At 43.9% G+C, this 18910-nt stretch overlaps 1 protein-coding gene across 3 annotated transcripts; it reads right to left on the bottom strand.

Moving 5' to 3' along the window:
- Positions 1 to 4287: 4287 nt before the first annotated feature.
- PAQR9 (progestin and adipoQ receptor family member 9) lies at positions 4288 to 18450 on the bottom strand. Of its 3 annotated transcripts, none has more exons than XM_081008154.1 (2): positions 6605 to 18450; positions 4288 to 6574 (listed from the first exon to the last, which is right to left on the bottom strand). In XM_081008154.1, the coding sequence occupies exon 1, from the start codon at positions 18142 to 18144 to the stop codon at positions 16753 to 16755; it is 1392 nt and encodes a 463-aa protein (XP_080864280.1). In that variant the 5' UTR covers positions 18145 to 18450; the 3' UTR covers positions 4288 to 6574; positions 6605 to 16752. The 3 variants fall into 3 exon arrangements, with proteins under 3 accessions (XP_080864280.1, XP_080864278.1, XP_080864279.1); XM_081008152.1 differs by having other exon boundaries at positions 4288 to 12535; positions 12589 to 18450; XM_081008153.1 differs by having other exon boundaries at positions 4288 to 14299; positions 14334 to 18450.
- Between the last annotated feature and the right edge of the window lie 460 nt (positions 18451 to 18910).

Raw genomic sequence — 18910 nt, 5'->3', positions numbered from 1 at the left:
AAATTTGACAGATTTGCCCATCCATACTCATGACACACTTTTTGAATTATATGTTCAACCTGTCCCTAACGCCAAGGTAAAACAGAATCATAGAATCATAGAGTTGGAAGAGACCACAAGGGCCATCGAGTCCAACCCCCTGCCAAGCAGGAAACACCATCAGAGCACTCCTGACATATGATACTATACTACAATTCTGCTCTTGGTGTACAATAACTTGTGTACAAGAAGTAATTGTTTGGTGAGCTCTATACTGGCCCATCCCTCAATCTAGGCACACAATCAGGAACTACCGTATTTTTCCGTCTATGAGACGCCCCCATGTATAATACACCTCCTATTTGGGGGGACTCTGATTTAAGAAAATGGGGGGAGATCTATCCATGTACAGGATGCCCCAAATTTTGGACATTATTTTTTAGGGGGGGAAACCTAGTCTTATACACGGAAAAATACAGTACTTCCTACCCAAGGCATAAAATGTTTTGCAGAACAGGACCCAGACTAATCTTCCTTAATACATTGCAATCCAGAAGCAGCTGGATAGTGTTTCAGAGTTAAGAACGCCTGCAAACCAGGAAGTAATTATGGGCAACACAGAGGAAACTAAGCAAGTGGCAACATGGATGTATAAACCTCCCATTTTGCTTTGCAAAACAGAGGGGAACCAATTCTCTCCAGAGTGCTATGTAATACAAGGCTGAATATTTCGCTTACTTTCTGGTACTGAGCAAGTAATTATTGATGTCTTTAGTAAGAAATTCAATTCTTCCAGGGAAATACCATTCTTTTTTTATTGTGCTTTCTAGTGTGGAAGGCAGTCCCCTTTCCCTACCTTTTGCAAGTCACTACTGTGACAAATGTCATGACAGGAGAATGACCACAACTGACGCTGGTGTGATGACAACTCAGGAGCAACACAGCACAACATGGCAAATACCTAATTTACCACAGCAGGAGCTTGCAGATACATACCAGTGAATAAAAAGTATGATGCGCTACAGTGATACCTCAGGTTAAGAACTTAATTCATTCTGGAGGTCCGTTCTTAACCTGAAACTGTTCTTAACCTGAAGCACCACTTTAGCTAACGGGGCTGCTGCGCCACCGCCACACAATTTCTGTTCTCATCCTGTAACAAAGTTCTTAATCCAAGGTACTATTTCTGGGTTAGCAGAGTCTGTAACCTGAAGCGTCTGTAACCTGAAGCGTCTGTAACCCGAGGTAGCACCTTATTTGGTTAGCTCTCATCTGTCTTAGTGTGGGCCCCAAAGATAACAACTATTTAATCTTTCCAGACTTAAACAAATGGCTGTCACTTACACAGATGGTGGTTTCTCTGACATACTAGTGCTTTTCTATAGAATTATCTTAGATTAACAGCAAATTTACTGCTGTTAATCTCACCCACATGATATATGGCAAGGTGGAGACCCTGTGCCCCACCCACCCCAATATTGTTGGACTGTAGTTTCATCATCCTTGACCGTTAGCAATGTGGCTGGGGCTGATGGGAGATAGAGTCCAGCAACATATGGAGAGTTACAGGTTCCCCATCCCTGAAGTATGCACCAGACCTCGTGTGTCTCAACATTCCCAAAAGTATGCTTAATTGGGACTGGGGACAGACCTTTTTCAGTGGCTGTACTGAGGCTCTGGAACAGCCTCCTGAGAGAGGCTCATTTTGCTCTCCTTAATGCGGACAGCTAAAATCTCTTATACCGTAAATGATTTATATATCCCACCTACATATATATCCCAATTTTCTTTCAAGAATCTTAAGATGTGCATAGTCTTTCCTACTTTACATTCACAACAACCCTGCAATGTAGGTTAGGCTGAGAGAGAACAACTGGCCAAGGTTACCTGGTGAGCTTCATGGCTGAGTGGCGATATCTCTCACACCTGAGTCCAATACTGGCTCTCCTGCCCTGATCTATTTTAAATTTGCATTTCTGTATTGGTTTTTACTCCATGAGGATGCCAATTGTTTTAATAGCTGCCTCGTACTTGGTTGTGTTCTGCTCCTTTTAATAATTTTGTTTTACTGTATTTCCTTCAGCTTGCCGTTAGCCTCATTGATCTTCTTAAAAGAAAGGTGGAGTATGTGCGCTTTAATGAAGGAATAGATTTAGACACACAAGGCCAAACCTACAATTCTTACACTTGCTTTCATCTCCTGCACACATCCGAGGTGGAGCGCCACTAAAAGTGCACAGTGATTAATTGTGTCACTTAAGATGGCGATCTGTGTTTTTTGTTTTAATGCAACATCAACTTTACTACCGTGTGTCAAGAGAGGTAGTGAATTAGTGTTGCATTAACAAAACAGGTCACCACCTCAAGTGACATAATTACACTGCCATCTGTACTCAATAGGGCTCACTCCCAAAGCAGTGGGTAAAGGATAATAACTTTGGTGCATGTCTCAATTTTTTAAAAAGAGCTTTGTACATAGCAGCCAGAAGAATGACGCCACATTCAGCACACCCTCGCCTCTCCTTTCTGTAGAGTTTGTATCTAGAGACAATCATGTTCAACAGGTTCACAGTCAGTTTTCTGCAATTCTATAATTCCAGCAATAGCTATCTCTTCTCTAATGCCGAGCACTCCAGTTTGCCTGTCTTGGCCTGCAGGTTTGTAGAATTAGCATATCTAGAAAGATACTACCTGTATCTTTTGTGACTGGAACAGACACGTACCCAGTATATTTGAGGGCAATTGAAGTCACCTGTTACTACAGCACTTCCCTTTTAGGATAGGATGCCTCCTTGATTTCATTCTCCAGCTCAAGACCAGCCTGAACATTTTGATCAGAGGGACGATAGCACACCCCAAAGCCAAAAGGAGGAGCTGGAAAGACAGGTGCAAACATAAAACGGAATATATGGCAGGCTGCCTTCCAACTAGGTGAAAACTCACCTGCTGATTACATGCACTTTGCAAGTAGGAACACCAATGGAGATTGCAAGGAGATGCAGAGGAGCTCCTGACACAGACTTCTGGCAAGCCTGTGGCACTGATATACACCCTAGGAGGGCATCTTATGACTCCAGTGTTTAGTCAGTTGAGTACAATGACTGTCAATAATAGGTACAAATCAAAACAAGCTCCTTATCACTCCTTAAAAAGGAGGTTGGATCCTTCCTAAGAAACAACTGGCAACAAAGCAATGAAAAGAGACGTCTCTGCACAACAAGATGAATGATACTGTACGGAATTTTGCAAAATGTTATGCTTTACCAGTGACCCTCTGGTGTAAAGTGAGCTTCTTGGGTTTGCCGATTGGAAGGTTGATGGTTCGAATCCCTGCGACGGTGGTGAGCTCCCGTTGCTCTGTCCCAGCTTCTGCCAACCTAGGAGTTCGAAAGCATGCCAGTGCGAGTAGATAAATAGGTATCGCTGTGGCGGGAAAGTAAACGGCGTTTCTGTGCGCTCTGGCTTCCGTCGTGGTGTCCCACTGTACCAGAAGCGCTTTAGTCATGCTGGCTACATGACCCAGAAAGCTGTCTGAGGACAAATGCCGGCTGCCTCGGCCTGAAGCGAGATGAGCGCTGCACCCCATAGTCGGCTTTGATTGGACTTAACTGTCCAGGGGTCCTTTACCTTACCTTTTTACCTAAAGCAACCAAGCCCTGATGACATGATCGTCGGGATTTTGCTATCTTCCTGAGCCACGGTAGCTAAAGAGAACGTTTCTGAATATAGTCATGTCCTAAGGACTTATTATTAAGAATATGGTGCCCAGTGTTGTGCTGCCACTGAAGAAATGATAGGGCCCTAACTTTGTCTTGTAATATAATCACTGTAGGACCAGCTAGGCTGATTCTACTGAAATGAAACCACTGACAAAGCATTCAGGGCTCATCTCTACAACAATGTAGCCTTCTTGAAACTTAACACGTTTCAAAATTGTTCAATTCAATGACGTATGGTTTTCCTTTTTTTTGCTCATACTGGCTAGATCCAGAGAGAGCCATGCTTAAAGTGAGCACATTGAAATCAAAGGGATTTAAATCAGCTAAGACTGATTTGTCCCACTGATTTCAATGGGTCTGCACTGAGCATGACTAACACCCATTACATCTTCCAGATTGCATCACAGTCTGAGTCTAAGTGATGGTAAAAATGCAGTGAGAACACTTATGTACACATTGCATGGAATCGTTACAGCTGCGAAGGCCATCATTTACATGTAACATGGGAAACAGTGGGAACTGCGGTCCAGCAGATGTTCATAAGATGTTCTAATGTTCATAAGCAAACTTCACAAGTTGATCTAAAAGCTGATTTCAGAAACAGTTTTATTTGGATTTCTTTACTTCCCCCCCTTTCTGCCAAAAAATGTACAGTACCTTGATTTTACAATATAATTAGCAACCAAGACTTTTAAGAACAAATCCTTTAAAAAGCAAACAAGCAAACACAGAAGATTAAAATAAACGCTTGCACTTTGCTATCTTCATTTTCACAGGCATCATCTTAACAAAACCCTGTGGCAAGAACAAGTGCTCAACACACCAGCAGGTACAAGGATATCCCTAACATATTCCATTCAATAAACTCTTAAATACAGCAGCAAACTCAGAAAGATGAACTCATAGTGGGATGTACAATATAGGCCCTTTAACCATGGAGTTCCTTCACTGGTAGCCCAGGGGAAATTGTTGCCCATTGGAGCAGACAAGAACCCCCCAGAAATGAACAGACATTGACACGGTACACATATCTTCTTCTCTCTCCTGTAATAGAAAAGGGATGGAAGGAGAAGGGAGGAGAGCTGCAAGGTTGATAAAGAGAGGCTGGAAAGTGACTGGAGAAGGATTTCCCCCCTCCCATTGCAGCCATCAACCAGGGAGACTATAAGTAGTTTCCATGGAACCTGATTTAAGGCTCTTGAAGGTGGCTAAATGAAGGTCTCATTTCAGCTTCCCAGCTTCAAAAACACAGTGCAACTTTATTTGGCCCAGTTTTGGGGACACGCCTCCCCTCCTCTTTTTTGCCACCCTGCAAGGAGGCAGAGGGAAAGAATGCATGCAAGGAAAAGGTGCATAGCCCCAAATCCATGGCAGGCCACCAAGGAAGCAGTTGTTCAATGGCTGCTCTTGTTCCACCTGAACACGCTACTTGGATGTGGTATTAGACAGCATAAGCTTCACATCCTCTGTCCCTGCTTATGTGAACAGAGGGCCCGCCACATCTCTCCAGGGTGTGCACATGTGTGTGAGCTGTACCTGTATTAGCAGCACATCAACCTATTTTTAAGTGAGATACACATAGTCCCCTGCTGTGCCTGATATTTTGAACTATGTTGCACCAGATCTCCAAAAATTCGACAATGAATAGCTCAAGCCTACCCCAGGGCAGGGCAATAGGCACCCTGTTCAAATATGCTGTTTTTGTTTTAACATTTCCACTGAAGGGAGAGTTTCTACTTCCAGGGAGATGCTGACATATGAGTGCTTCCAAACATGTGAGCTATATTCATCTGGGCTCACCTCTTTTTACCACCCCCCCCCCGAAATTATTGGGTACAGTGGGTGACAACAGCGGAAAACAGCTATTTTTGCAGTTTGCATCCTGGCTGTAGAATGGTCTCCCCAGAAAGACGTGCCTAGTGCTCACTTTGTGGTCCTTTTGGGCCAAGACCCTTTTATTTTCCTAGCCCTTAGACTCTTACATTTTAAAATCTAAAATTTATTTCTTGGTGAGGATTTGTTATACTGATTTTGTTCTGGTTTATATTTTATTGTTTGCACTTGCATTTTGCTGTTATTAAAAGCCATCCAGAAAACTCTGTTATTGGGCAGCATATAAATATTGTGAACGAATGAATGAGTAAATAAGTAAATACATTCAGCTACACTTCTGAATTGACTCTAAAAACCAAAATCCCATTCTGCAGCAAGTGTGATTGCAGTTTATGCCTCTATTAGCAATCTTTCTAGGGAGATACATATACCACAACTTCTGAAAATAAAACTGGCCTTAAAGAATATATAGGTGCTGGAGTTATCTCTCTTACTCTGTGCAAGTTATGTTGGGCAGCTCCCAACGGAAGGACAGAGAAGGAAAAATTCTCAGTAGATTGTTATCAACAAGCAACACATGGGAGAGAAAGAGATCTGCATTTTTATAAGATCAAGTACTTACAGGCACACCCCGGCTCTTTAAAAACCAAAGACAGCAAAAATAAATTACATAATACCCAAGAATAAAATAATATAAATATCCAGTGGAAGTCACTGAGAATTAACTGGCTTTAATCCAAACTCTTTCTCTTTAAACTGGCTGAAGCACAGACTGCCCTTCAAATATATCCAGATCTGATTACCACCACTCATCGAGTAAGTCCCTAGATATATTTTGTCTGTCTCACCTACTCAGATGTACCATTCAGAAAAGTAGTTTCAAAAAGAGGACCACGAGGGTTGGGAAAGGGATAGAGTCTTTGAAGCTACAATTTTGTCCCCACTTACCTGGGAGTCAGCCCCACTGGACTGTGAATAATTTTCTCTGAAGTAACATTATTACATCTGGGGAACATTGCAGTCATTTCAGTGTGTAACTGTACCTTGCGTTTCACTCTGAAAGGTGAAACAACACTGTACCAGCGTTGTACCAAAACAAATACAACAATATAAAACCAATGAGAATTTTCCCTATTTATTTTCACTGGCAGACGGCAGGACAGGCGGTGACTTGTTTCTAAGCATGTACTAAAGGTAAATTCCGGCCAAAGCAATAAATATTTTCAAAAGAAACATGTTTGCCTTACCCCTCTCTTGCAATTCTGTATTCTGTTGTAAAGACACTTTGCTGTTCACACCATATCTGGGTAAGGCTTTTGGTAAAGACAATGAGAATTTGCAGTGCAATCCTAACCATGTCTACTCAGAACTAAGTCCCATTGAATTCAATAAGGTTTACCCCCTAAGATCATTTCTGAATTTTTGAAACAGAAGCTGAACCACAAGTGGAAGGGTTTGCAAGTGTTTGTTTGTTTGTTTGTTGTTTAAATCTTACAGGCATAAATGCTACTTCTACAGATGAGAAAATGAACCACCAGAAGTAAACAACACTCTTAGTGTCAAACACTCCACTAGTTCTTTCTGCATTGCTTTCAAAGTGTTTCGAAGACACTCATAAACATTTCTGATGAGGTAGTTAAGCAAATAATCCCCATTTTATAGGTGGAGTAAGAGAGGAGGATGACTGAATACATGTCTGGCATAATCCTGTTGACTAAATGGTTCATTCCTATGCACAATCAATGGAACTTAATTTGGGTAGGGGGATCTTAATTCCCCAGTGAGGACAACAAAACTGCATTTCAAAAACGTGAGCAATCCAGACAAAGTTAAGCACTACAACATACTGTTTATTTCTCTGAGTGTTAATCAAGCATGTGCTTGAAATCGGTGGCACTTTAAAAAGTGCCGAATTTTGGTGGATTGCACCACAAAGCCACAACCACAGTGCCCCAACATGGCATCAGCACCTGGAAGATACCCAAGACTCAAATAAGCCCTGTTTCCCCCTCCCCACAGTCATACGCACATTATGCAGCGATGTAAGTTGCAATGAATGGAGCTGGATGAGTAGCAATATAGAGAACGCCACAGACCTCTTACTGTCTGTAATAACTTTCAGTCTGCTACCTGAAATATAGGCAAGGACAGGGGACTTCCAAAGCTCTACACCAAGAATGAGGAACCTGTGGCCTTCCTGACCTTGTTGGACGACAACTCCCATCACCTCTGACCATTAGCCATGCTGGCAAAGCAGATGGGTGTTGCATTCTAACACACCTGGAGGGCTCCAGGCTCTCTGTTCTGCTTTCTGTCCATGGTTGAACCAGATTGTGTCCCTACTGTTTATGGTGAAGTTCTTAATTACATTTTCTTCTTATGAAAAACTTGTGAATGACTATACTGACTGCTGGCAACCAAACTGGAATTAGAATCTTTAACTTTAATTCTCAGCTCTGTGCTCCAACAACTTAAGCAGGAAACTGTAACGTGCATAACTGGGCAATTACTATGTGAATGACGCCTTGCTTGTAAGGCCGGGGTGTGCAGCCTGTGATCCTCCAGATATTGTTGGACTACAATTCCCATCGTCCCTGACCACTAGCCACATTGGCTGGGGCTGATGGGAGTTGGAGTCACCCAACAACATCCTGCTGTAAGGCATGTGGACAACAACCAAATGATTTTAGCTAGTTTCAAAGTACAACGTCCCCGTACAATTTTGCCAGGAGGAATACTATACTAAGATGGCTTTTACTGATTCAAACACAGAAAATAGTCAAGTTACAGTTCTGTTGGAATGGCTAACTAGGTGGTAGTCTGAACATGAGAAACTAGAAGCTCAACATGAGTAAGGCAGAATGGTAACATTTTTGGTCTGCCTGCTCCATTTCTACATATTAAACATGGAGAATTGTGGATTCACAACCTTTTCTGTGGCCTCTCAACTTGAAAATGTTAGCCTCAGAAAGGGATGAATATTTTGATGCCAGTCCTAAGGATACCTTTTTTTGAAAAAGTGCAGCTGATGAAATGGACTGTGGTCCTTGAAAATTTATGCCGTAATAAATTTGTTAGTCTTTAGGGTGCCACAATAATCCTTGATGTTCTCGCTCAGAAGCAAATCCCACTGATTTCAAGGAATCTAATTCTGAATAAATGTGTTGTGAACCGCCCTGAGACCTACGAGTATACAGCGGTATACAAATTTAATGAATAATAATGATGGTGAACAAATGCTTTGAAGTGCACTTTTAGCTGCACTCTTAGGTAGGTACAACTGACATACAAATGAATGTACTTCCGGCCCCACTTTCAGACATTCTATAACATCTAGTATGGTCAATTTGGGATGAAAAATAAACAAACTGAGACCCGAACATGTTCTGCAGCAACTGGAAACATTATGTTCTCTGTAGAAATCACTATTTTTTGTGGCATATATATCTCAAACAAAATGTTTTGCCAAAGCCAGCAGGTTTCTCTTGGTATGCACAGCACCTGCCCTTTATAAGTGTGTATAAAGATGCTGATCGCCGAAGAATAGATGCTTTTGAATTATGGTGCTGGAGGAGACTCTTGAGAGCCCCATGGACTGCAAGAAGATCAAACCTCTCCATTCTTAAGGAAATCAGCCCTGAGTGCTCACTGGAAGGACAGATCGTGAAGCTGAGGCGCCAGTACTTTGGCCACCTCATGAGAAGAGAAGACTCCCTGGAAAAGACCCTGATGTTGGGAAAGATGGAGGGCACAAGGAGAAGGGGACGACAGAGGATGAGATGGTTGGATAGTGTTCTCGAAGCTACCAGCATGAGTTTGACCAAACTGCGGGAGGCAGTGGAAGACAGAAGTGCCTGACATGCTCTGGTCCATGGGGTCACGAAGAGTCGGACACGACTAAACGACTAAACGGCAACAAAAGATGCTTTCAGGATAACATCCACTGGCGCACTATTTTACGAAACACATTTGTAAGCCTTGTATGGCTTGAGGGCCACATTCTGTTCTGGGAAACCTTCCAGGGGCCTCAAGCCAGCCCAGAGGCAAAAGTGGGCAGGGCAGCAACTGTAAGTTTTAACTTTATGCAGTAGGCTAGTTTCTGCACTCGTACACCTTTCTATCTTCCATCCAGACAAACAAGGGGTCATGGTCAGAGTTCAAGATCACATTCCAGCAAAACACCTGAGGCTGGTGTGAAGCAGGGCTAGTAAGGGGTGTGGCCTGGGAAGAGGAGGCGTGTCAGGGGAGGGTGTGTCACCTGGGGGAGGAGCCCTGAGGGCTAAACAGGCTTGTAGGGCTGGTCCCTGGATCTGAGAATTCCTACCCCTGGTCTGTTACGGAATCTTCCACAAAGGGGGTCCATTGCTCAAATACCAATGAACAATGGCCATCCCATTCCCCTACAATGTTTTAGAGAAAGGTGTTGAATCCAGACACATTCCAGAAAGGAAGAAATATTCAAAGCTTTGTACAAATCTCTTCCCTAAACAGCCCTCAGTGGCAGAGTTGGTGTCTGGACATGGAATATGTCTATGGATATAATGAATGGTGTCATGCCCTCTTAGCTACCTGGAGTTGCCTCTTGCTCACAAATAACGTAGCATAGATTTTGCCACTGACTTAAAAACAGAAAGAAAATGATGGACCTTCATATTATAGAAGCTTTCTCTCCATATTTACGGACGATAAATCATCAATTAGCAAACTATGCCGCCTTTGCTATAGGTGCCCTTCAACAGGGCTAAAAGCAAGCATTCAAATACTTGCACCCTAGAAATCCTGCACAGAAATGTGGCAATCGATATCTGAAGCACAGATAGCCTTAGCAATGATTTTCAATTAAAAAACGGTGATCTATTTTATCGGCTGTCTTATTATTTCTTGTTATGATATAAATTGGGTTTACACTGCCCTGAAATTCAAATGAGGTAAAGGGGAGTATATAAAGATTTCTAAACAAATATTTGCCCTCTGATAGATCCAGTAAAACACATGTAAGCAACCACAAGTAACAACTGACTCCTTAGGTGGACTTGGGATGGTTAGCATGCTTCATATCCATGGATCATGGAACAACTCCCGACTAGGAAAAAGGCTGTTAGGTCTCTAGGTGGAAAGTAAGAAGCTGTAAGAACAGCTAACACCATATCAGCACCATAAGCTTTTATCTGTAATTGAGATATATATAGAAGCCATCACATGGTCTAAATATCAAATGTATTTTTACCGTTCGCCACGGCCTTTCTGACATTGCTTTGCAGGATGCCCCTTACGATGTAACTAGTAAGCACAAAAAGCAAAACAAAAAACCCACCCGCCACTCATTACACTGTATAAACCTCTTTTCACATTTAAATTGGACTCTGAGGTTTCTTATAGCAGTTAGAGTGTTAACTCCTTGACTTTTCCATTTTCCAGTGCATTTCTTAATTGCCGAACTCGATGCTCTAATGGCCTCTCCTGGAGAAATGCTTCGGATAAATTATTTATTTTGAAGGCTGGGTGAGTCATTTTGGGGGCAAATCATTAAAACAATTATGTTGTTCTGGATGAATTTCACCCCAACAACAACATTTATTTTTAGCAAGCCCATGTCAGATTCACTGTGCCGTATACGCAGAATATGTGCAGAATACAATAAAAGGTTAAAACCTGCAGCTGCTCCTCATTTGGAGAAGAGAAGCGTATGAAACTATACAAAGTCACAGGCTGGGCAGACTTAGCTAAAGAGAAACAAAATGTTGATATACTGCATATTGTGCAATAAACATGTATTTCCCCAGCCAGGCCCTTTTTTTCTTTTCACATAATGCTTAGCCATAATTGAGACTAATGAAGGTTAAGACCACAAAATGTGTACCAAACTGTGGTTTCACATTCTAGTTTGTGGCCGATACTTAATCTATAATTGTACTGATACCTGTGTTATCTTACTGGGCTTGGTGTTTTAAATTGGTTTTAACACCTGTCATTCGACTCATGGCCTGCTATTTGTTGTTTTAATGTGATGACTGTAATTTTCAGTAGTTGGTGGTACTCTCTGTTAGCTGCTCTAGAAACTTCATTAGAGTTGAACAGTGGGATATATATATATGCACATTTAATTTTTTTATATAAAAAAAATCCTAAGGTATTAAAATGTAACAGTTAGCCATGGTTAAGGAAAACATAACCATGGTTAAGGATTAATCCGGTGCTGATAATCATTCAGTCACCAGGCGAAAATGTTTCTTTATAAATAGGCCTTTGGCTGATTAAACATTCTATGGCCTTTTAAATGTGTTTATGGGAGAAAGGTTATTCCTTTGATTTCTGTGTTCTTGTTTTATTATGTGTTATTTGTGTTCTCATTTTGTATTTTTATGTTGTGAACCACCCTGTGATCTTCAGATGAAGGGCAGTATACAATTTAATAAACAAATATAAATTATAATAAATAAATCTCAGCTCAATTATCCACAATATGAACAATCCTTTCCCCTCTGCTCCTAGCTTTTCATGACACACAACTAAACCAGGAGCCCTGTAATTATTCATAGTTTCCCATTTTGCCCAAACCTGAAAACAATGATTATTCGCTGCAGAACAAGTCAGGATATTAAACCAACTTCAAATTATGGTTTAATATCCTGGAAGCTGGCAACCATAGCTTCCCAGTTTGGATTAAATGGGAAACTATGGTTGGCCAAAGAGTTCCTGGTTTGTTTGCTTGCTCTGCTGCAGGCGTAGGCAAAAAACGTGTTCATCTTGGCTTATTAAGCAGAACCCAACCATTCTATCTGCATGGGAGGGCCTCAGTGTTCTGGTCTTATCTGTACTCTAAGAGAAGAGTACCTATGTTTCAAATCAAACCAGGAACAATCCACTAACAAATGATACCATTTATTTCCAGTGGAGAAAACCAATGGTTTGCCACCTAAACTTCATAGTATAATATCCTTGCATTATATAGTACCATACCACGTCATGACAATTATTGTCACGATTTGCTCGGATTATGTTATCTCTGGAACCCTCTGGAAAAAATACTGCCTTGCTTACAGCCTTAAAATGTTACCTCCCCCTCTGGAAAAAATACTGCCTTGCTTACAGCCTTAAAATGATATGAGTACTGACAGAATGTCTGGTCAAGAATAAAAGCAACTGTTCATCACAGAACAACTTTTGAACTGAAATACCCTGAACTGCTCTAGAATTTATTCATTCTCTTATTCATTAAGGGGGTGGGGGTGCTCTTTATCCATACATCTAACAGGAAACTGAAAAAACAGAGTCACCTAAAAAAAAACCACCTTCGGATTATCCTGAAATTAGGTGACTCTTAATGCCCATCTATGACTGCACAATGTTGAATTAGGAAATAGCAGAGGAACAGAGAAAGAGTATAGAATGACAATTTTACTTCACCTAAGTTTCTGACAAATAGTTCACTCTTCCAAGTTGATCCTGATGTTTTCCTTACATTTTAAAGCATTCAATTTAGGCCAACCCACAATACGTGTTGTTTCTGCTATCGAAATTCAAGGCCACCACTACATAAGGCTACTTATCAGTGCCTACTAACCAAAATGGCTATGTTGTCAATATGGGAGTCTGAATATGAGTTGGTGGAAATTACAAGAGGGGAGAGAGTGTTGTTGTGCATCCCATAGGGATCTAGTTGACCATTGAGATAACGAGATAGTGGACTAGATGGGCCTTTGGCCTGATCCAGCAGGGCTTTTTTTATGTTCTTATGTAGGATTATGGATCAACAGAGGGGTAGCTGTGCTAGTTCATTATAGTAAAAAATAAAAATAATTTAGTATTGTGGCATCAAAAAGACTAACAGGTATATTGTAGCATAAGGTTTTGTGAACTGGAACCCATCATCACACACATAAAGAGGTATCTTCAGTTGGTAGATTTTTCTACAGTCATACCCGGAGGCATAGAGGGTGCAAAGTAGTAAACAGTGGAGCCCAAAGGCCATGAAATTCAACAGTCAGTAATGTTTCCATGAAAAGCTCAGGTGTATGCAAAATAAGCACGGTGACCACTCCCAACTGCACTAATGCTCTGTGCTTTGCTATGCTAATTCAAAGCCCAGAGTGGAAGAGAAAGATTTGTTTCCAATTTGACTCTTAAAATAATTGATTCAAACTGCTTATATATTCAAATTTGGCATTTCCGTGCTGGAACCTCCCTTGGAAAACTCCCTTTAGTTTTGGAGTGCAGTGATTTTCCTGCAAGCAGCAGTGTGTTCTGGGAGAGTGAAATGTTCTGCTGTTTTCTTTTTAATGTCTGATGTACACAGACTTTGGGCAAAAGACTGACCTGTTTGTGTTAGGCAAGACAGCAAACGGGTGTTTGTTTGTAAGCAAGGAGAGGCCTCTACCCAAAGGCCTGCAAGATTATGGATGACCACGTCGGACAATGATATTCCTTTTCATAGGTCCTGTGGCTGGCTTGATCTCTAAGAGTTCCCTTACCAGCAACAGGACAACTAGTGAGACACACACCTGAGGAACCAGACTCTGCAACAAACCTAGACTATATCAGTTTAAGGTAACAACATTACACAATCTAACATTACCCAACAACAAGGTAACAACATTACACAAGGCCACTCTGTCAGGGACTCATTCACCTGCTCCTCTCCAAATTAGATATATGCAGTGACCTGCAAGCAATGTCTTTTTGCTGTCTACCTGGGACAAACTGGAACAGACACAAATCTGACACAAAAAACGGGGACGCTCACAAACCAGGGAGAGAACATTCCAATCCTCTCTTCTGGAAGCTTGCCCCCTTTAAGCAGACAATTAGGACCTTCCTCTTTAGACAAGTGTTTTGTTATTTGTTCGGCTTAGTTGTTTAATTGTTCCTCACCGGTGGCACTTTTATGATTGTAGTTGTGCTGTTAATGTTTTAAAACTGTATCCGTTCTTTGAGAATCACAATGATCAAAAGCATAAATAAACAAATAAATAAATCACCCAGGACACCGCTGTTGATGAACAGACAGCTGATGAACAGAAAAACTTCAATAGGAGCCCCCGGTGTAAAACTGCCAAACTATAATTGCTTGTAGGAGTCTGATTTTATTCATTTAGGGCTTGACTGTACCCAAGGTTCTCTCCCACACTATGGGTATTCAAATTAGCACAGGAAAGTTAAGAAGATTATAATCAATTACTGGCATTGTGAGTGGTCACTGTGCTGAGTTTGCACAGAAATGGCACAGCATGTCTTGTCCACAATTCAGGTTGTTCTTTGCTGTGCTGCTTATGACCCCATCACTGCTCCCAGTTTGTGTGTGTGTGTGTGTGTGTGTGTGTGTGTGTGTGTGTGATATTCCAACTGAGGAAACACTTCATGCACCTGATGAAATGGGTTCTAGTCCATAAAAGCTTATTATTGTAGGTTTCTAAATGTTGGTTTTTCTTCTTAAAAATAGGAATCATGGACTAGTGCTTTGTTTACTTCCACAACTCTCCTGAAACAGTACAGTTGCGGATTTTCTCTCTGTGCCTCTGAGCTTTTATTTTCATAAGTTTTACCGATGATTTGTTTACACAATCAAAATTCAGAAGTAGTCTCCCCCCCCCCCCATTATAGTCCTGAGATAACAGTTGCTATTAACGTGAACATAAAATTTTCAGCATCTTTCATGAACACTTCCTTGTCATCTATCCTGGGACATCCACATATTTTTCTATGAAACTGTAAACTTGACCAAGAGGTGTAACAACCCTGCCACTATCATATAGCACAGGAGGTGATAAAAGAACTTGCCATTGGATTGTTGTAAAGCTCCTTTTCAGCTCAACTCTGCCATACCCCCCTGGGTATGTATGTATGTAAGCAAATCAGAAAGTTTGTTCTGTGGCTGTTATGCCAGGATAACTAATAGTGCAATCATATTCTGACACGTTAATAAACTCACTGGTGATTTGGTCCTGTATTTAGTGCTACTTTTTCTAGGATGTTCTGAAACTATGTTAGTTCTAAAGTGAACAACTCCTTCAGCTATACTTACGTGCCATTTATATAAATGTGCACCCTTCACAATTGACAAGAGATGCATATTTTGTAAATGGGCACCAGAACCAGAGTACAGTCGTACCTTGGAAGTCAAATGGAATCCGTTCCGGAAGTCTGTTCGACTTACAAAACATTCGAAAACCAAAGTGCAGCTTCTGATTGGCTGCAGGAAGCCCCTGCAGCCAATCGGAAGCCAGGGAAGCCCCGTCAGATTTTCGGCTTCCAAAAGAACGTTTGAAAACCGGAACAGTCACTTCCGAGTTTCGATCGTTCGGGAGCCAAAACATTCGACTCACAAGGCGTTCTGTATAAAGGTACGACTGTATAAAGCATTTTGCAAGAGACGGGCTTTATGTGTAGAGGTTGGGGTGGATATGTTCCCTGCTCATCTTTTGTTTCTCACAGTTTAACCAACAGCTTCTGATCAAATGATAACCCAGTTCCACTATAGTTCACAGTTACTTAAAGGTATTTCTATACAGAAGTTTTAAGTACTGCATTTGCCTTGGGACCAAGGCAAGTTAATGCAAAAAGAAACAGAACTCAATCTGCTTGTGTTGAAAACCAAGTTCCAGTGCATATGACTTCAAAATACTTTAACAGAAAATGCACACACACATCCTTGAGTGCATCATGTGCATTATCTGGTTTTAAATCTCAACAGTTCGTCAGTGCAGGCCTAGCATATATTGCTAATTGAAATAACATCTCCTAGACAGTCTGAAATCAGTAGATAGCATTCATATGGTCCATGCATATTGTTCCCCTGAAACCTTGATCCTAGGCACATTAGTTGAAAGTAAGACGGCGCGACTTGCTTTCAAAAAATTTACTGAGGATCAAATTGTAGGAGAGTTCAAGAAAGGGTCCTAAATGGCTTTTCTTTGTATCCTAAGCAGCAATAAATAAGAGTAAGTTGTATACAGTGATGCGGCTCGAGCGCCTTTTTCTAAAATCTAAATTTGTTTCCAGAGAAACAGAAATGTTCCTTTCCCCTTAAGGAGTTCAGTGCTTGATTTGGACGAATTCAGTGCTCTTTTTAGCACCTTTCTCTGAAAGGTACCAGGGCTTCTTAGAGAGTTAACCTCCTTGAGTTTTTCTGCGGCAAGCCAGCAAAATAAAATATTTTTTTAAAAAATACCCTCCGGGCAATTTAAATGGAGACCTGCAACAGAAACCGTAAGGGGAGGCTACCTCAATCGTGTTTGCAGGCTTCCGGGACGTTGAGAAACTTCCTGATGACCAGGCCCAGGCACAGTATCAAGAGCAGCATGTAGCCCACCGTGCCCGCGAAGGTGGGCGAGGCGGGCGCGTGCCCTTGCAGGAACTGCTGCAGGCCTTCCTCGACGTAGAAGAGCTGGTCGTAGATGCTGAGGAAGGTGAAGATGTGGAAGAGCTGGTGGCTGTGGCCGATGATGTCGAAGAGGCCCGGCTGGATGCGCTCGGGGATCTTGCTGACGTTGAAGAAGGCGGCCACCAGGAGCCAGAAGTAGCGGCGGTAGAAGTGGACGAAGAGCGTGGGGTTGTGGCCCTGCAGGTCGAAGAGGAGGCTCTCCAGCATGATGGGGCAGGCCATGCTGAGCGGCATGACGAAGACGAAGGTGCGGATGGCGAAGGGGTAGGCGCAAAACTCGGAGCGGCTCTTGCAGCAGGCCACGGTGCAGGCCACGGCCAGCGCGAAGGCCACGGGCAGCACCAGCGCGCTGTAGGCGGCCAGCGGCGCGCTGCAGTCCACGTGCCAGCCCAGGCGCTGCTGCAGGTAGCGGCTGAGCGCGCGGGGCTCCAGCAGGCTGAGGCCCGGCAGCAGGTAGTAGTAGTAGGCCACGGTGCTGGCGAAGCCGTAGTAGCTGATGGAGGCGTAGTCCAAGTAGAAGAAGGCGGCGCGCAGGCGCAGCGACAGGCAGCTGAACACATGGGCCGTGCAGCTCATGGCGAAGGTGAGCAGCACGCCCGACGCGTAGCACCAGAGCGGCAGCAGCGCCGGGTGGTGGAAGGGCACGTCGCCGGCGCCGCGCAGCAGCAGCAGGCGGCAGAACTTGGCGGCGAAGAGCAGCAGCGGCACGAAGTGCGTCCAGAAGTTGAGCGTCTCGTTGGTGGGCTGCAGCACCGACGCCAGGCACTCCTGCGCCGTGCAGTGCAGGCGCCGGTAGCCCGACAGGATGAAGCACTCCACGAAGTCGTCGGGGACCTCGTCCCAGCGCAGCAGCGGGCCGGGGCCGCCTTCCCGACGAGACGGCGGCCGGCCCAAGGAGCGGGCAGGCTTGGGCGACGGCGCGGCTCCAGGGGGCGCCTGGCCCTCGTCGGATCCGCCGACCGCGGGCATCCTGGCGCCCTCCTCCCTCGACGGCTCCCCGGCGTGGGGCTGGAGGAGAGGCCGGCCGCCTGCTGCTGCGTGCCGCTTAGAGAAGCAGCAGCCCGAGCCGGGATTGTGATGTAAGCTCACCAAGGCAAAGCCGCTTTCCTTGCTGCTGCTGCTGCTGCTGCTGCTGCTACTGGAGGAGTTGCGGTGGATTTGTGCTTCGCCCGAGCAGCGCCGGCGGCCACCGCCTCCTCCTCCTCCTCCTCCTCTTCTTCCCGCATCATTCATTGCAGCAAGGGCAGGAGGCAGGCAGCAGCAGCAGCAGCCTCGCTCGCCCCCAGCCAGCGCGCAGCAGCAGCTCCTGCAGGGAGAAACGGCAGGCGCATCGCCGCGGTAATTCAAGCCCGGCCAGGCACGCCTGGGTCAATTTCTATAGCTCAGCCAGACTCCCCACCCGCTTGCGCCGCGGCTTCGGTTTCTTAAATCATCTGCGGGGAAAGTTTCCCCTTTCCCAACTGCGCCCTCGGTGCCGCGCGCCGGTTGAATGATTGATGCCCCCGACGCAAGGCATAGACTGCAGTGCCTTTCAGCTCTCCGGGAGCACCGATTAATTGCTAAAGCCGGGGATGCCCCGCCCCCGCCGCCGCCGCGTGAGCCCTCCCTCCCTCCTTCCCTCCCCCCCCCTTGCCTGCCTGCCTTCCCATCTGTCACTTTCTCTGAATACTAGGCGAAACCCTGGCCAAGAAAAGGGATCCCTTCTGCTCTCTCCGCGGAGCTGTCCTCCTCTCACTGGTAATTCGATCTCCTTAGGCTTACCTTGGAGGTCTCTGGATGTCAGGTCCTGTGCATGAACATTGACGGGGGAGAAGGCAATAGAGGCGTGCACAAAAGCCGTAGATTTAGGCGCAGTGAAAATTGATTTAAAGCAACATGTCACGATGCATCCATTAACAGACACAAAGATCTGTAGCCTCATTTGTGGGCAGCCCATTGAATACAGTAGGACTTGGTTCTGCTTTTACTGTAAGTGGGCTGTAACTTCTGACAACAGTAA

The sequence above is a fragment of the Podarcis pityusensis genome (assembly GCF_964106645.2).
Source record: "Podarcis pityusensis genome assembly, chromosome: 5".
In the NCBI taxonomy this organism is placed as follows: domain Eukaryota; kingdom Metazoa; phylum Chordata; class Lepidosauria; order Squamata; family Lacertidae; genus Podarcis; species Podarcis pityusensis.
The sequence above is the reverse complement of the archived record's forward strand: the minus strand, read 5'-3'. Positions and strand labels throughout refer to the sequence as shown.